At 39.8% G+C, this 12,711-nt stretch overlaps 1 protein-coding gene and 1 non-coding gene across 2 annotated transcripts; one reads left to right on the top strand and one right to left on the bottom strand.

Moving 5' to 3' along the window:
* Positions 1-130: 130 nt before the first annotated feature.
* LOC130975403 (MDIS1-interacting receptor like kinase 2-like) lies at positions 131-1,332 on the bottom strand. The gene is made up of 2 exons (XM_057900204.1): positions 651-1,332; positions 131-504 (listed from the first exon to the last, which is right to left on the bottom strand). Exons 1-2 carry the CDS (start codon positions 1,330-1,332, stop codon positions 131-133), a joined length of 1,056 nt encoding a protein of 351 aa, XP_057756187.1.
* An 8,285-nt stretch (positions 1,333-9,617) lies between these two features.
* On the top strand, positions 9,618-9,725 carry LOC130978057 (small nucleolar RNA R71). Its single transcript, XR_009085721.1, has one exon. It is a non-coding gene; the product is annotated as a small nucleolar RNA R71 (small nucleolar RNA).
* The last annotated feature ends 2,986 nt before the right edge of the window (positions 9,726-12,711 follow it).

The following is a 12,711-nucleotide window of genomic DNA, read 5'->3' on the forward strand; positions in this document are numbered from 1 at the left end:
TGATAAAAAAAAATAATACATACATAAAAATATTTGAACTGGAAGACATACTGAGTTGAAAACAAAACAGAAGATGACTTTCATACAAAAAATTAGGGCAATCACATGAGAAAATATGATTAAAAAAATCCTAATTTTTACCTATTGCATATATTTCTTGATTCACAAGTTGGTGAATTGAAATACCATCAAAATGCCAAAGCAATGGCAAGTTTGAAAACAAAAGCTCTTTAGCTATGTCCTGCATTGAAGGTCTTGATTTTGAGTTGGGATGCAAGCATGCAAGTGCTAATGTTAGAACAAGTACAATATCCCACATGTCTTTTCGAAAGGGCAATGGGATACGTGAATCCAATATATCTTTGAGCATGATCTTAGGAGCAGATGGTTTTGACATATTGGAAAGCAGTTCCTTAGGATGTTCCCCCATTATTGTTTCCAACGTCACCACTCCGAAGCTATAAACATCACATTTTGTTGTCACATTGATGCTATAAGCCAACTCTACAATATGTCCAAACATTAAATAGATTATCAGTAAATTTCAATAAATAAACCAAAATTGAATACAAGACTTTAGTAATAAATCATATGGAAATTAGGATTGGAACTAATCATTTTTATGGGAAGGAAAAAGTTCACACTTTTACCTGGTGCAACATATCCACAAGTGCCAACTAGTAGAGTTTGATTAGATGAATCAGGATTAAGTAGTTTAGCTGTACCAAAATCTGATAGACAAGCCTCTAAATTTGAACTCAACAAAACATTAGAACTAGTTACATCTCGATGGACAATGGGTGGGGAACAATGATGGTGCATATGAGTGAGAGCAAATGCAGTTCCTTTAATGATGTTTACTCTCTTGTTCCAATTCAACTCTTGAGCTTCTTCATCAATGGCTAGGTTATAGAACAGGCTTCCTTTTTCCATATACTCATATATCAAAAACATGCACTTATTGTGCAAACAATAACCGTAAAGTCTAATGATGTTCCGGTGGCGTATTTCACTTAAGATCTTGACCTCGTTTTTGAAACACTTGTAAAATAATGGGTTTTCAGATTCTGTTCTGTGAAGTTTCTTTAGTGCCACACTTTTGCCACTAGGAAGTTTTGCTTTGTAGACACTTCCATAAGCACCTGTTCCAATGCAATACCTCATACCAAAGTCTTTTGTTGCTTTGATTATGTCTTCAAATGCAATTTTACCATCATAGTTCCAAATTGAGAAGATATCTCCATTCCTTCTTCTTTGCTCGTATTTGACCTTGTATGGACCAAAAAACATGAATTCCCCAACATACAAAAACGAGTGAAATCCATGTGCCATTAAAGATTGACCCTAAGATTAGTACAGGTAAAGGAATATAATTATAATCATGAGTAGAAGGGCAAGGGGGACCTGGTATCTTATTACCGATCAATGAGTCTTTTGGAAAGCCACAATAGTTATGATCCACAACAAAGGAATTGTAAGACATATTGAGGTAAGGTACAGAATGGAGTCCCTTAGGTATGTTTCCAGAGAGGTTATTATAACTGAGGTCTAGAGAAAAAAGATTGCCAATTTGAGAAGGAATGCCACCACATAAAGAGTTGTTACTTAGTTGCACAACTGTGCAATAGTTTAGAATACCAAATGGAATTGGTCCCTCAAGGTTATTGTTGGAAATATCTAAAGTTGAAAGCCTAGAGAGTTGGCCAATCCCATATGGTATGACACCAAAAATCTTCTTGTTAGAAAGGTCTAAAACTTCCAGATGGATCAAGTGCCCTAGTTCAATAGGGATGGGACCTTCTATATGGTTTGAACCAAAGGAGAGACATTCCAAGTTCTCCAGTTGTCCCAGAGTGGGTGGTATTGAACCATTGAATGAATTATTTGAAAGAGTTAACTACTTCAAACCTTTTAAATTCTTCAACTCTACAGGAGTGGGGCCTTTAAAGTTGTTTGAGTCAAGGGAGAGATGAAACAAATACTTAAAGTGATTAAAAGAGGAAATGATCATACCACTAAGAAAATTGTTTGAAACATTAAAAATTCTAAGTTGAGTGAGACTTGAAAGTGAAGCAGGCAACTCACCTTCAAGATAGTTAGAGGAGAGATCAAGATACATAAGCTTTGTAAGAGAGCTTATTTCAGTTGGAATGATACCCTTGAGTCCCAAACCACTAAGTTCGAGACGAATTAAATTGGGGAATGCAGTAAAATTAAAGTTCCTCAATTCAGATGGAGGGATAAAAAATTAATGCCTTGTTGAAATGTCGGTGACACTACTAGCTTCATTGCACAATGCACACAATCCCAATCCAATCGCAATGTTTTGAGATGTTGCGACCTTCCGTCCAACTGCTACAGAGCAGGGCCTTTTGTTCCTCGTTCAAGGACGAGGAATTTGATGCTGCCACCATTATGTTGGCACTCATAACAGTTAGGAGGACTAATGGAAACAAAGTTTCAACAAACATAAGCCTCAATAATGCTAATGAACTGCAACCTGAGTTTGCCATGTGTGTATCTTAATTTCACTGAATTGTGTTGTATACTATACACTCTATTGGTGCTGCACATATATTTATAAGAATTTAATCTTTATGTTTTGGTCTTCTTTAGGGGTGCACATGGGTCGGGTGAAGCTGGGTTTGATGTGACTCAGACCCGACCTGAAATATACACCGGGTCTATTTATTAGACCCAAACCCGGCCCTAGACCCGATGAAACCAATACACTTTCGGGCCACAATTATACCGGGTAAAAATCGGGCTGTTAACATTACATTACGTTGATACCTTCTTGTAAGCTAGCATGTAAAAATATCCAAATTTCCAAGATTCCAACCATTAATTAACATGGTAAAATTCACTTAGAAAAATATAACAAGAATCAACCCTTCTTCAAAATTAAAGCATAACCACAATCAATACTAATATTGTCTAATAATACCAAATATTTAAATCAATACAAATAACACAATCTTATGTAATAGTCTAAAGTCTTATGCATTCTAAACATAAAACATTAACTTATAGTCTTATAATGACTAATAACACAAAATATTAAGGTTTACAATACTTAAATTCCACATAAGAATAGTCATGATACATCACTAATAACACAAAATATTAATTGTGTATGATGACCGGGTCACCGGGCCGACTTCGGGCGACCCGAACAATGGTCCGGACCCGACCCTAAATAATGACCGGATCTATTTTTGAGACCCGTACCCGACCCTAAACCCGATGAAATCACACCAAATTAGTCCCTAAAGTGTTTGGGACCGGGCCGGACTTTTGGGCCGGGCCGGGTCTATGCACCCCTAGTTCCTTGTATGTACCTGGTAGCGCGAAATTGTGAACAATACTTTTCACAACTCTCATAATCCCTGGTCATGAACTCCAAAAACTTGGTGGTTCAATTCCATGGCATTACACAACTTCGCACAACTAACCAGCAAGTGCACTGGGTCGTCCAAGTAATACCTTACGTGAGTAAGGGTCGATCCCACGGAGATTGTTAGCATTGAAGCAAGCTATGGTCATCTTGTAAGTCTTAGTCAGGCAAACTCAAATATATATGATGATGAACGAAAATAATATAAAAGATAAAGATAGTGATACTTATGTATATCATTGGTGTAAGAGCTTCAGACAAGTGTATGAAGATGCCTTCCCTTCCGTCTCTCTGCTTTCCTACTGCCTTCATCCAATCCTTCTTACTCCTTTCCATGGCAAGCTCGTGTAGGGTTTCACTGTTGTCAGCAGCTACCTCCCATCCGCGCAGTGAAAGCTAATGCACGCACTCTGTCACAGTACTGCCAATCACCGGTTTGGTTCCCTCCCCTACCGGAATAGAATCCCTCTTTTGCGTCTGTCACTAACGCCCAGTAGGTTACAGGTTTGAAGCACGTCACAGTCATTCAATCATTGAATCCTACTCAGAATACCACAGACAAGGTTAGACCTTCCGGATTCTCTTGAATGCTGCCATCAAGTCCTGCCTATACCACGAAGACTCTGATCTCACGGAATGGTTGGCTCGTTTGTCAGGCGAGCACTCGGTTGTCAGGCGATCAACCATGCATCGTGCAATCGGGAATCCAAGAGATATTCACTAAGCCTCAGATGCTTGTAGAACAAGAATGGTTGTCAGTCACCTTGTTCATGAGTGAGAATGGTGATGGGCGTCAATCATCACCTTCATCATGTTGAAGAACAAGTGATATCTTGGATAAAGAACAAGCGGAATTGAATGGAAGAACAATAGTAATTGCATTAATACTCGAGGTACAGCAGAGCTCCACACCTTAATCTATGGTGTGTAGAAACTCCACCGTTGAAAATACATAAGAACAAGGTCTAGGCATGGCCGAATGGCCAGCCTCCAAAGGTCTAAGATAGCATAAAACAAAGATAGCTACCAAAAGTCTCCCTAAATACAATAGTAAAAGGTCCTACTTATAGAAAAGTAGTACATAGATGAGTAAATGACATAAAAATCCACTTCCGGGCCCACTTGGTGTGTGCTTGGGCTGAGCAATGAAGCTTTTTCGTGTAGAGACTCTCCTTGGAGTTAAACGCCAGCTTTAGTGCCAGTTTGGGCGTTTAACTCCCAATTAGGTGCCAGTTCCGGCGTTTAACGCTGGAATTTCTTGAGGTGACTTTGAACGCCGGTTTGGGCCATCAAATCTTGGGCAAAGTATGGACTATTATATATTGCTGGAAAGCCCAGGATGTCTACTTTCCAACGCCGTTGAGAACGCGCCAATTGGGCTTCTGTAGCTCCAGAAAATCCACTTCGAGTGCAGGGAGGTCAGAATCCAACAGCATCTGCAGTCCTTTTGAGTCTCTGGATCAGATTTTTGCTCAGGTCCCTCAATTTCAGCCAGAAAATACCTGAAATCACAGAAAAACACACAAACTCATAGTAAAGTCCAGAAAAGTGAATTTTAACTAAAAACTAATAAAAATATACTAAAAACTAACTAGATCATACTAAAAACATACTAAAAACAATGCCAAAAAGCATACAAATTATCCGCTCATCACAACACCAAACTTAAATTGTTGCTTGTCCCCAAGCAACTGAAGATCAAATAAGATAAAAAGAAGAGAATATGTAATGAACTCCAAAAATATCTATGAAGATCAGTATTAATTAGATGAGCGGGGCTTTTATCTTTTTGCCTCTGAATAGTTTTGGCATCTCACTCTATCCCTTGTAATTCAGAATGATTGGCTTCTTTAGGAACTCAGAATCCAGATAGTGTTAATGATTCTCCTAGTAAAGTATGATGATTCTTGAACATAGCTATTTCTTGAGTCTTGGCCGTGACCCAAAGCACTCTGTCTTCCAGTATTACCACCGGATACATACATGCCACAGACACATAATTGGGTGAACCTTTTCAGATTGTGACTCAGCTTTGCTAAAGTCCCCAATTAGAGGTGTCCAGGGTTCTTAAGCACACTCTTATTTGCCTTGGATCACAACTTTATTTCTTTTTTATTCTTTCTCTTTTTTTTCGGTTTTTTTTTTTCGTTTGATTTTTCTCTTTTTTTTTCTGCTTTTTCTTGCTTCAAGAATCATTTTTAATGATTTTTCAGATCCTCAGTAACATGTCTCCTTTTTCATCATTCTTTCAAGAGCCAACATTCATGAACCACAAGTTCAAAAGACATATGCACTGTTCAAGCATACATTCAGAGAACAAAAGTGTTGCCACCACATCAAAATAATTAAACTATTATAAAATTCAGAATTCATGCAATTCTTTCCTTTATCAATTAAGCACGTTTTTATTCAAGAAAGGTGATGGATTCATAGGACATTCATAACTTTAAGGCATAGACACTAAGATACTAATGATCACAAGACACAAACATGGATAAACATAAAGCATAAAAATCGAAAAACAGAAGAATAAAGAACAAGGAAATCAAGGAATGGGTCCACCTTAGTGATGGCGGCTCTTTCTTACTCTTGAAGATCCTATGGAGTGCTTGAGCTCCTCAATGTCTCTTCCTTGTCTTTGTTGCTCCTCCCTCATGATTCTTTGGTCTTCTCTAATTTCATGGAGGAGAATGGAGTGTTCTTGATGCTCCACCCTTAGTTGTCCCATGTTGGAACTCAACTCTCCTAGGGAGGTGTTTAATTGCTCCCAATAATTTTGTGGAGGAAAGTGCATCCCTTGAGGAATCTCAGGGATCTCATGGTGAGAGGGGTCTCTTGTGTACTCCATCCTTTTCTTGGTGATGGGCTTGTCCTCATCAATGGGAGTATCTCCCTCTATGTCAACTCCAACTGAATAACAGAGGTGACAGATGAGATGAGGAAAGGCTAACCTTGCCAAAGTGGAGGTCTTGTCCGCCACCTTGTAGAGTTCTTGGGCTATAACCTCATGAACTTCTATTTCTTCTCCAATCATGATGCTATGGATCATGATGGCCCGGTCTATGGTAACTTCGGACCGGTTGCTAGTGGGAATGATTGAGCGTTGTATGAACTCTAACCATCCTCTAGCCACGGGCTTGAGGTCATGCCTTCTCAATTGAACTGGCTTTCCTCTTGAATCTTGCTTCCATTGTGCGCCCTCTTCACATATGGTTGTGAGGACTTGGTCCAACCTTTGATCAAAGTTGACCCTTCTAGTGTAAGGGTGCTCATCTCCTTGCATCATAGGCAAGTTGAACGCCACCCTCACACTCTCCGGATTAAAATCCAAGTATTTCCCCCGAACCATAGTGAGATAATTCCTTGGATTCGGGTTCACACTTTGGTCATGGTTCTTGGTGATCCATGCATTGGCATAGAACTCTTGAACCATCAAGATTCCGACTTGTTGAATGGGGTTGGTAAGCACTTCCCAACCTCTTCTTCGGATCTCATGGCGGATCTCCGGATATTCACCCTTTTTGAGTGAAAAGGGGACTTCGGGGATCACCTTCTTCAAGGCCACAACTTCATAGAAGTGGACTTGATGCACCCTTGAGAGGAATCTATCCATCTCCCATGACTCGGAGGTGGAAGCCTTTGCCTTCCCTTTCCTCTTTCTAGAGGTTTCTCCGGCCTTGGATGCCATAAATGGTTATGGAAAAACGAAAAAGCAACGCTTTTACCACACCAAACTTAAAATGTTTGCTCGTCCTCGAGCAAAAGAAGAAAGAAGAGAGTAGAAGAAGAAGAAATGAGGAAGAGGTGGAAGGTGGTGTGTTCGGCCAAGAAGGGAAAGAAGGGGTGTTTAGGTTGTGTGAAAATGAAGGGTTGAAGGAGGGTATATATAGGAGAGAGGGGGGGGGGTAATGGTTCGGCCATGATGGGTGGGTTTGGGAGGGAAAGTGGTTTGAATTTGAAGGGTGAGGTTGGTGGGGATTTATGAAGGATGGATGTGAGTGGTGAAGAGAAAGATGGGATTTGATAGGTGAAGAGTTTTTGGGGAAGAGGTATTGAGGTGATTGGTGAATGGGGGAAGAAGAGAGAGAGTGATGGTGGGGTCCTGTGGGGTCCACAGATCCTGTGGTGTCAAGGAAAAGTTATCCCTGCACCAAGTGTTGCTCAAAATCACGTTTTGAGCTATTTTTGGCGTTAAACGCCGGGCTGATGCCCATTCCTGGCGTTTAACGCCAGTCTGGTGCCCCTTTCTGGCGTTAAACGCCCAGAATGGTGCCAGACTGGGCGTTAAACGCCCAACAGCTAGCATTACTGGCGTTTGAACGCCAGCTTCTTCTCCTCCAGGGTGTGCTGTTTTTCTTCCTGTTTTTCATTCTGTTTTTGCTTTTTTCATTGTTTTTGTGACTTCTTATGATCATCAACCTACAAAAAAGATAAAATAACAAAAGAAAATAGTTAGCTATAAAACATTGGGTTGCCTCCCAACAAGCGCTTCTTTAATGTCATTAGCTTGACAGAGGACTCTCATGGAGCCTCAGAAATACTCAGAACCGTGTTGGAACCTCCCAACACCAAACTTAGAGTTTGAATGTGGGGGTTCAACACCAAACTTAGAGTTTGGTTGTGGCCTCCCAACACCAAACTTAGAGTTTGACTGTGGGGGCTCTGCTTGGCTCTGTTTTGAGAGAAGCTCTTCATGCTTCCTCTCCATGATGATAGAGGGATGTCCTTGGGCCTTAAACACCAAGAATTTTTCATTCACTTGAATGATTAACTCTCCTCTATCAACATCAATCACCGCCTTTGCTGCGGCTAGGAAGGGTCTGCCAAGGATGATGGATTCATCCATGCACTTCCCAGTCTCTAGGACTATGAAATCAGTAGGGATGTAATGGTCTTCAATCTTCACCAAAACATTCTCTACAAGTCCATAAGCTTGTTTTCTTGAATTGTCTGCCATCTCTAATGAGATTCTTGCAGCTTGCACCTCAAAGATCCCTAATTTCTCCATTACAGAGAGGGGCATGAGGTTTACACTTGACCCTAAGTCACACAAGGCCTTCTTGAAGGTCATGGTGCCTATGGTACAAGGTATAGAAAACTTCCCAGGATCTTGCCTCTTTAGAGGCAGTTTCTGCCTAGACAAGTCATCCAGTTCTTTGGTGAGCAAAGGTGGTTCTTCCTCCCAAGTCTCATTTCCAAATAACTTGTCATTTAGCTTCATGATTGCTCCAAGGTATTTAGCAACTTGCTCTTCAGTGACATACTCATCTTCTTCAGAGGAAGAATACTCATCAGAGCTCATGAATGGCAGAAGTAAGTCCAATGGAATCTCTATGGTCTCATTTTGAGCTTCAGATTCCCATGGTTCCTCATTGAGGAACTCAGAGGAGATTGGTACACGCCCACTGAGGTCTTCCTCAGTGGCGTCCTCCTCCTCTCTTTCCTCTCCATATTCAGCCATGTCTATGGCTTTGCACTCTCCTTTTGGATTTTCTTCTGTATTACTTGGAAGAGTACTAGGAGGGAGTTCAGTAATTTTCTTGCTCAGCTGTCCCACTTGTCCTTCCAAATTTCTGATGGAGGACCTTGTTTCACTCATGAAACTTTGAGTGGTCTTTATTAGATCAGAGACCATTGTTGCTAAGTCAGAAGTATTCTGCTTAGAACTCTCTGTCTGTTGCTGAGAAGATGATGGAAAAGGCTTGCTATTGCTAAACCTGTTTCTTCCACCATTATTGTTATTGAAACCTTGTTGAGGTCTCTCTTGATTCTTCCATGAGAAATTTGGGTGATTTCTCCATGAAGAATTATAGGTGTTTCCATAGGGTTCTCCTAGGTAATTCACCTCTTCCATTGAAGGGTTCTCAGGATCATAAGCTTCTTCCTCAGATGAAGCATCCTTAGTACTGTTTGGTGCATTTTGCATTCCAGACAGACTTTGAGAAATCAAATTGACTTGTTGACTCAATATCTTGTTCTGAGCCAATATGGCATTCAGAGCGTCAGTCTCAAGAACTCCTTTCTTCTGACTAGTCCCATTGTTCACAGGATTCCTTTCAGAAGTGTACATGAATTGGTTATTTGCAACCATTTCAATCAATTCTTGAGCTTCTGCAGGCGTCTTCTTCAGATGAAGAGATCTTCCAGCAGAGCTATCCAAAGACATCTTGGATAGTTCAGAGAGACCATCATAGAAAATACCTATGATGCTCCATTCAGAAAGCATGTCTGAAGGACATCTTCTGATTAATTGTTTGTATCTTTCCCAAGCTTCATAGAGGGATTCTCCATCCTTCTGTCTGAAGGTTTGGACTTCCACTCTAAGCTTACTCCATCTTTGTGGTGGAAAGAACTTTGCCAAGAAGGCATTGACTAGCTTTTCCCAAGAGTCCAGGCTTTCTTTAGGTTGAGAATCCAACCATATTCTAGCTCTGTCTCTTACAGCAAAAGGGAATAGCATCAGTCTGTAGACCTCAGGGTTAACCCCATTAGTCTTGACTGTGTCACAGATTTGCAAGAATTCAGCTAAGAACTGATGAGGATCTTCCATTGGAAGTCCATGGAACTTGCAATTCTGTTGCATTAGAGAAACTAATTGAGGCTTAAGCTCAAAGTTGTTTGCTCCAATGGCAGGGATAGAGATGCTTCTCCCATAAAAATCAGGAGTAGGTGCAGTGAAGTCACCCAGCACCTTCCTTGCATTGTTGGCAATGTTGTTGTTTTCGGCTGCCATGTATTCTTCTTCCTTGAAGAATTCGGTCAGGTCCTCTAAAGAGAGTTGTGCTTTAGCTTCTCTTAGCTTTCTCTTCAAGGTCCTTTCAGGTTCAGGATCAGCTTCAACAAGAATGCCTTTGTCTCTGCTCCTGCTCATATGAAAGAGGAGAGAAAAAGAAAATGTGGAATCCTCTATGTCACAGTATAAAGATTCCTTGAAGTGTCAGAGGAAAAGAGAAATAGTAAGAAGAATGAGAAGAAGAATTCGAACTTTATTAGTTAGAGTTCGAATTGTGCATTAAGAAGGAGTAGTACTCCATAAATAGAAGGATGTGGGAAGGAGGGAAGAGAATTTTCGAAAATTCAATTAAAAGATTTTGAAAACATTTTGAAAATTTGATTGGTAATTTTCGAAAATTAAAAGTGAAAAAGAAATCAAGTGATTTTTTGAAAAAGATTTTGAAATTAGAAATTAAAAAGATTTGATTGAAAACTATTTAAAAAAATGTGATTAAAAAGATTTGATTGAAAAGTTATGGTTTTAAAAAGATGTGATTGAGAAGATATGATTTGAAAACAATTTTAAAGGATATGATTTGAAAACAATTTGAAAAGATGTGATTAAAAAAAATTGATGACTTGCCTAACAAGAAAAGATATGATTCAAACATAAAACCTTCCTTAATAGAAAAGGCAAAAAATGTTCAATCAAATCATTAATTGTTAGTAAGTATCTTTGAAAAAGGAAAGAAATTGATTTTGAAAACATTTGATTAAAAAGATATGATTTGAAAAAGATTTGGTTTTGAAAAACTTTGAAAACTTGAAAAAAAATTGATTTGAAAACAAAATCTTCCCCCTAGCACCATCCTGGCGTTAAACGCCCAGAATGGTATACATTCTGGCGTTTAACGCCCAAAATGCTACCTTTTTGGGCGTTAAACGCCCAACCAGGTACCCTGGCTGGCGTTTAAACGCCAGTCTGTCTTCTTCACTGGGCATTTTTGAATGCTCAGCTTTTTCTGTATAATTCCTCTGCAGTATGTTCTGAATCTTCAATTCTTTGTATCATTGACTTGAAAAGACACAAATTAAAAATATTTTTGGATTTTTAATAATCAAAATGCAATAAGAATCAAATAACAATGCATGCAAGACACCAAACTTAGCAGTTTGTATACTACTAACACTATATGAGACACATAAACACTCAAGCCAAAAGAATTCAAAGATCAGAGTAAGAAATCATCAAGAATTACTTGAAGACCCTTAAGACACATGAATGAATGCATGCTATTGACACCAACTTAAGATGAGACACTAGACTTAAGCAAGAAACAGCAAATATTTTTTTTGTTTTTATGATTTTGTAATTTTTTTTTGTGTTTTTCGAAAATTAAGTGGAAAAAGGTATCAAAATTCTTAATGAGAATTCCAGGAATCAATGCAATGCTAGTCTAAGACTCCGGTCCAGGAATTAGACATGGCTTCACAGCCAGACAAGCTTTCAAAGAAAGCTTCGGTCCAAAACACTAGACATGACCAAAGGTCAGCCAAGCCTTAGCGGATCACTGCTCCAAAAGCAAAATTGATGAAAATCAACAAGCTCTTGTGGTGATAAGTTGAAACCTCGGTCCAATCGGATTAGACATGGCTTCTCAGCCTGCCAGATTTCAACAAATCATCATGAAACTCTAGAATTCATCTTCAAGAATTTCGAAAAAAATAAATACCTAATCTAAGCAACAAGATGAACCGTCAGTTGTCCAAACTAGAACAATCCCAGGCATTGTTACCAAAAGCTTGCTCAAAACTTGAACAATCCCCGGCAACGGCGCCAAAAACTTGGTAGCGCGAAATTGTGAACAATACTTTTCACAACTCTCATAATCCCTGGTCATGAACTCCAAAAACTTGGTGGTTCAATTCCATGGCATTACACAACTTCGCACAACTAACCAGCAAGTGCACTGGGTCGTCCAAGTAATACCTTACGTGAGTAAGGGTCGATCCCACGGAGATTGTTAGCATTGAAGCAAGCTATGGTCATCTTGTAAGTCTTAGTCAGGCAAACTCAAATATATATGATGATGAACGAAAATAATATAAAAGATAAAGATAGTGATACTTATGTATATCATTGGTGTAAGAGCTTCAGACAAGTGTATGAAGATGCCTTCCCTTCCGTCTCTCTGCTTTCCTACTGCCTTCATCCAATCCTTCTTACTCCTTTCCATGGCAAGCTCGTGTAGGGTTTCACTGTTGTCAGCAGCTACCTCCCATCCGCGCAGTGAAAGCTAATGCACGCACTCTGTCACAGTACTGCCAATCACCGGTTTGGTTCCCTCCCCTACCGGAATAGAATCCCTCTTTTGCGTCTGTCACTAACGCCCAGTAGGTTACAGGTTTGAAGCACGTCACAGTCATTCAATCATTGAATCCTACTCAGAATACCACAGACAAGGTTAGACCTTCCGGATTCTCTTGAATGCTGCCATCAAGTCCTGCCTATACCACGAAGACTCTGATCTCACGGAATGGTTGGCTCGTTTGTCAGGCGAGCACTCGGTTGTCAGGCGATCAACCATGCATCGTGCAAT

This window comes from Arachis stenosperma, chromosome 4 (assembly GCF_014773155.1).
Source record: "Arachis stenosperma cultivar V10309 chromosome 4, arast.V10309.gnm1.PFL2, whole genome shotgun sequence".
NCBI classification, from domain to species: Eukaryota; Viridiplantae; Streptophyta; class Magnoliopsida; order Fabales; family Fabaceae; genus Arachis; species Arachis stenosperma.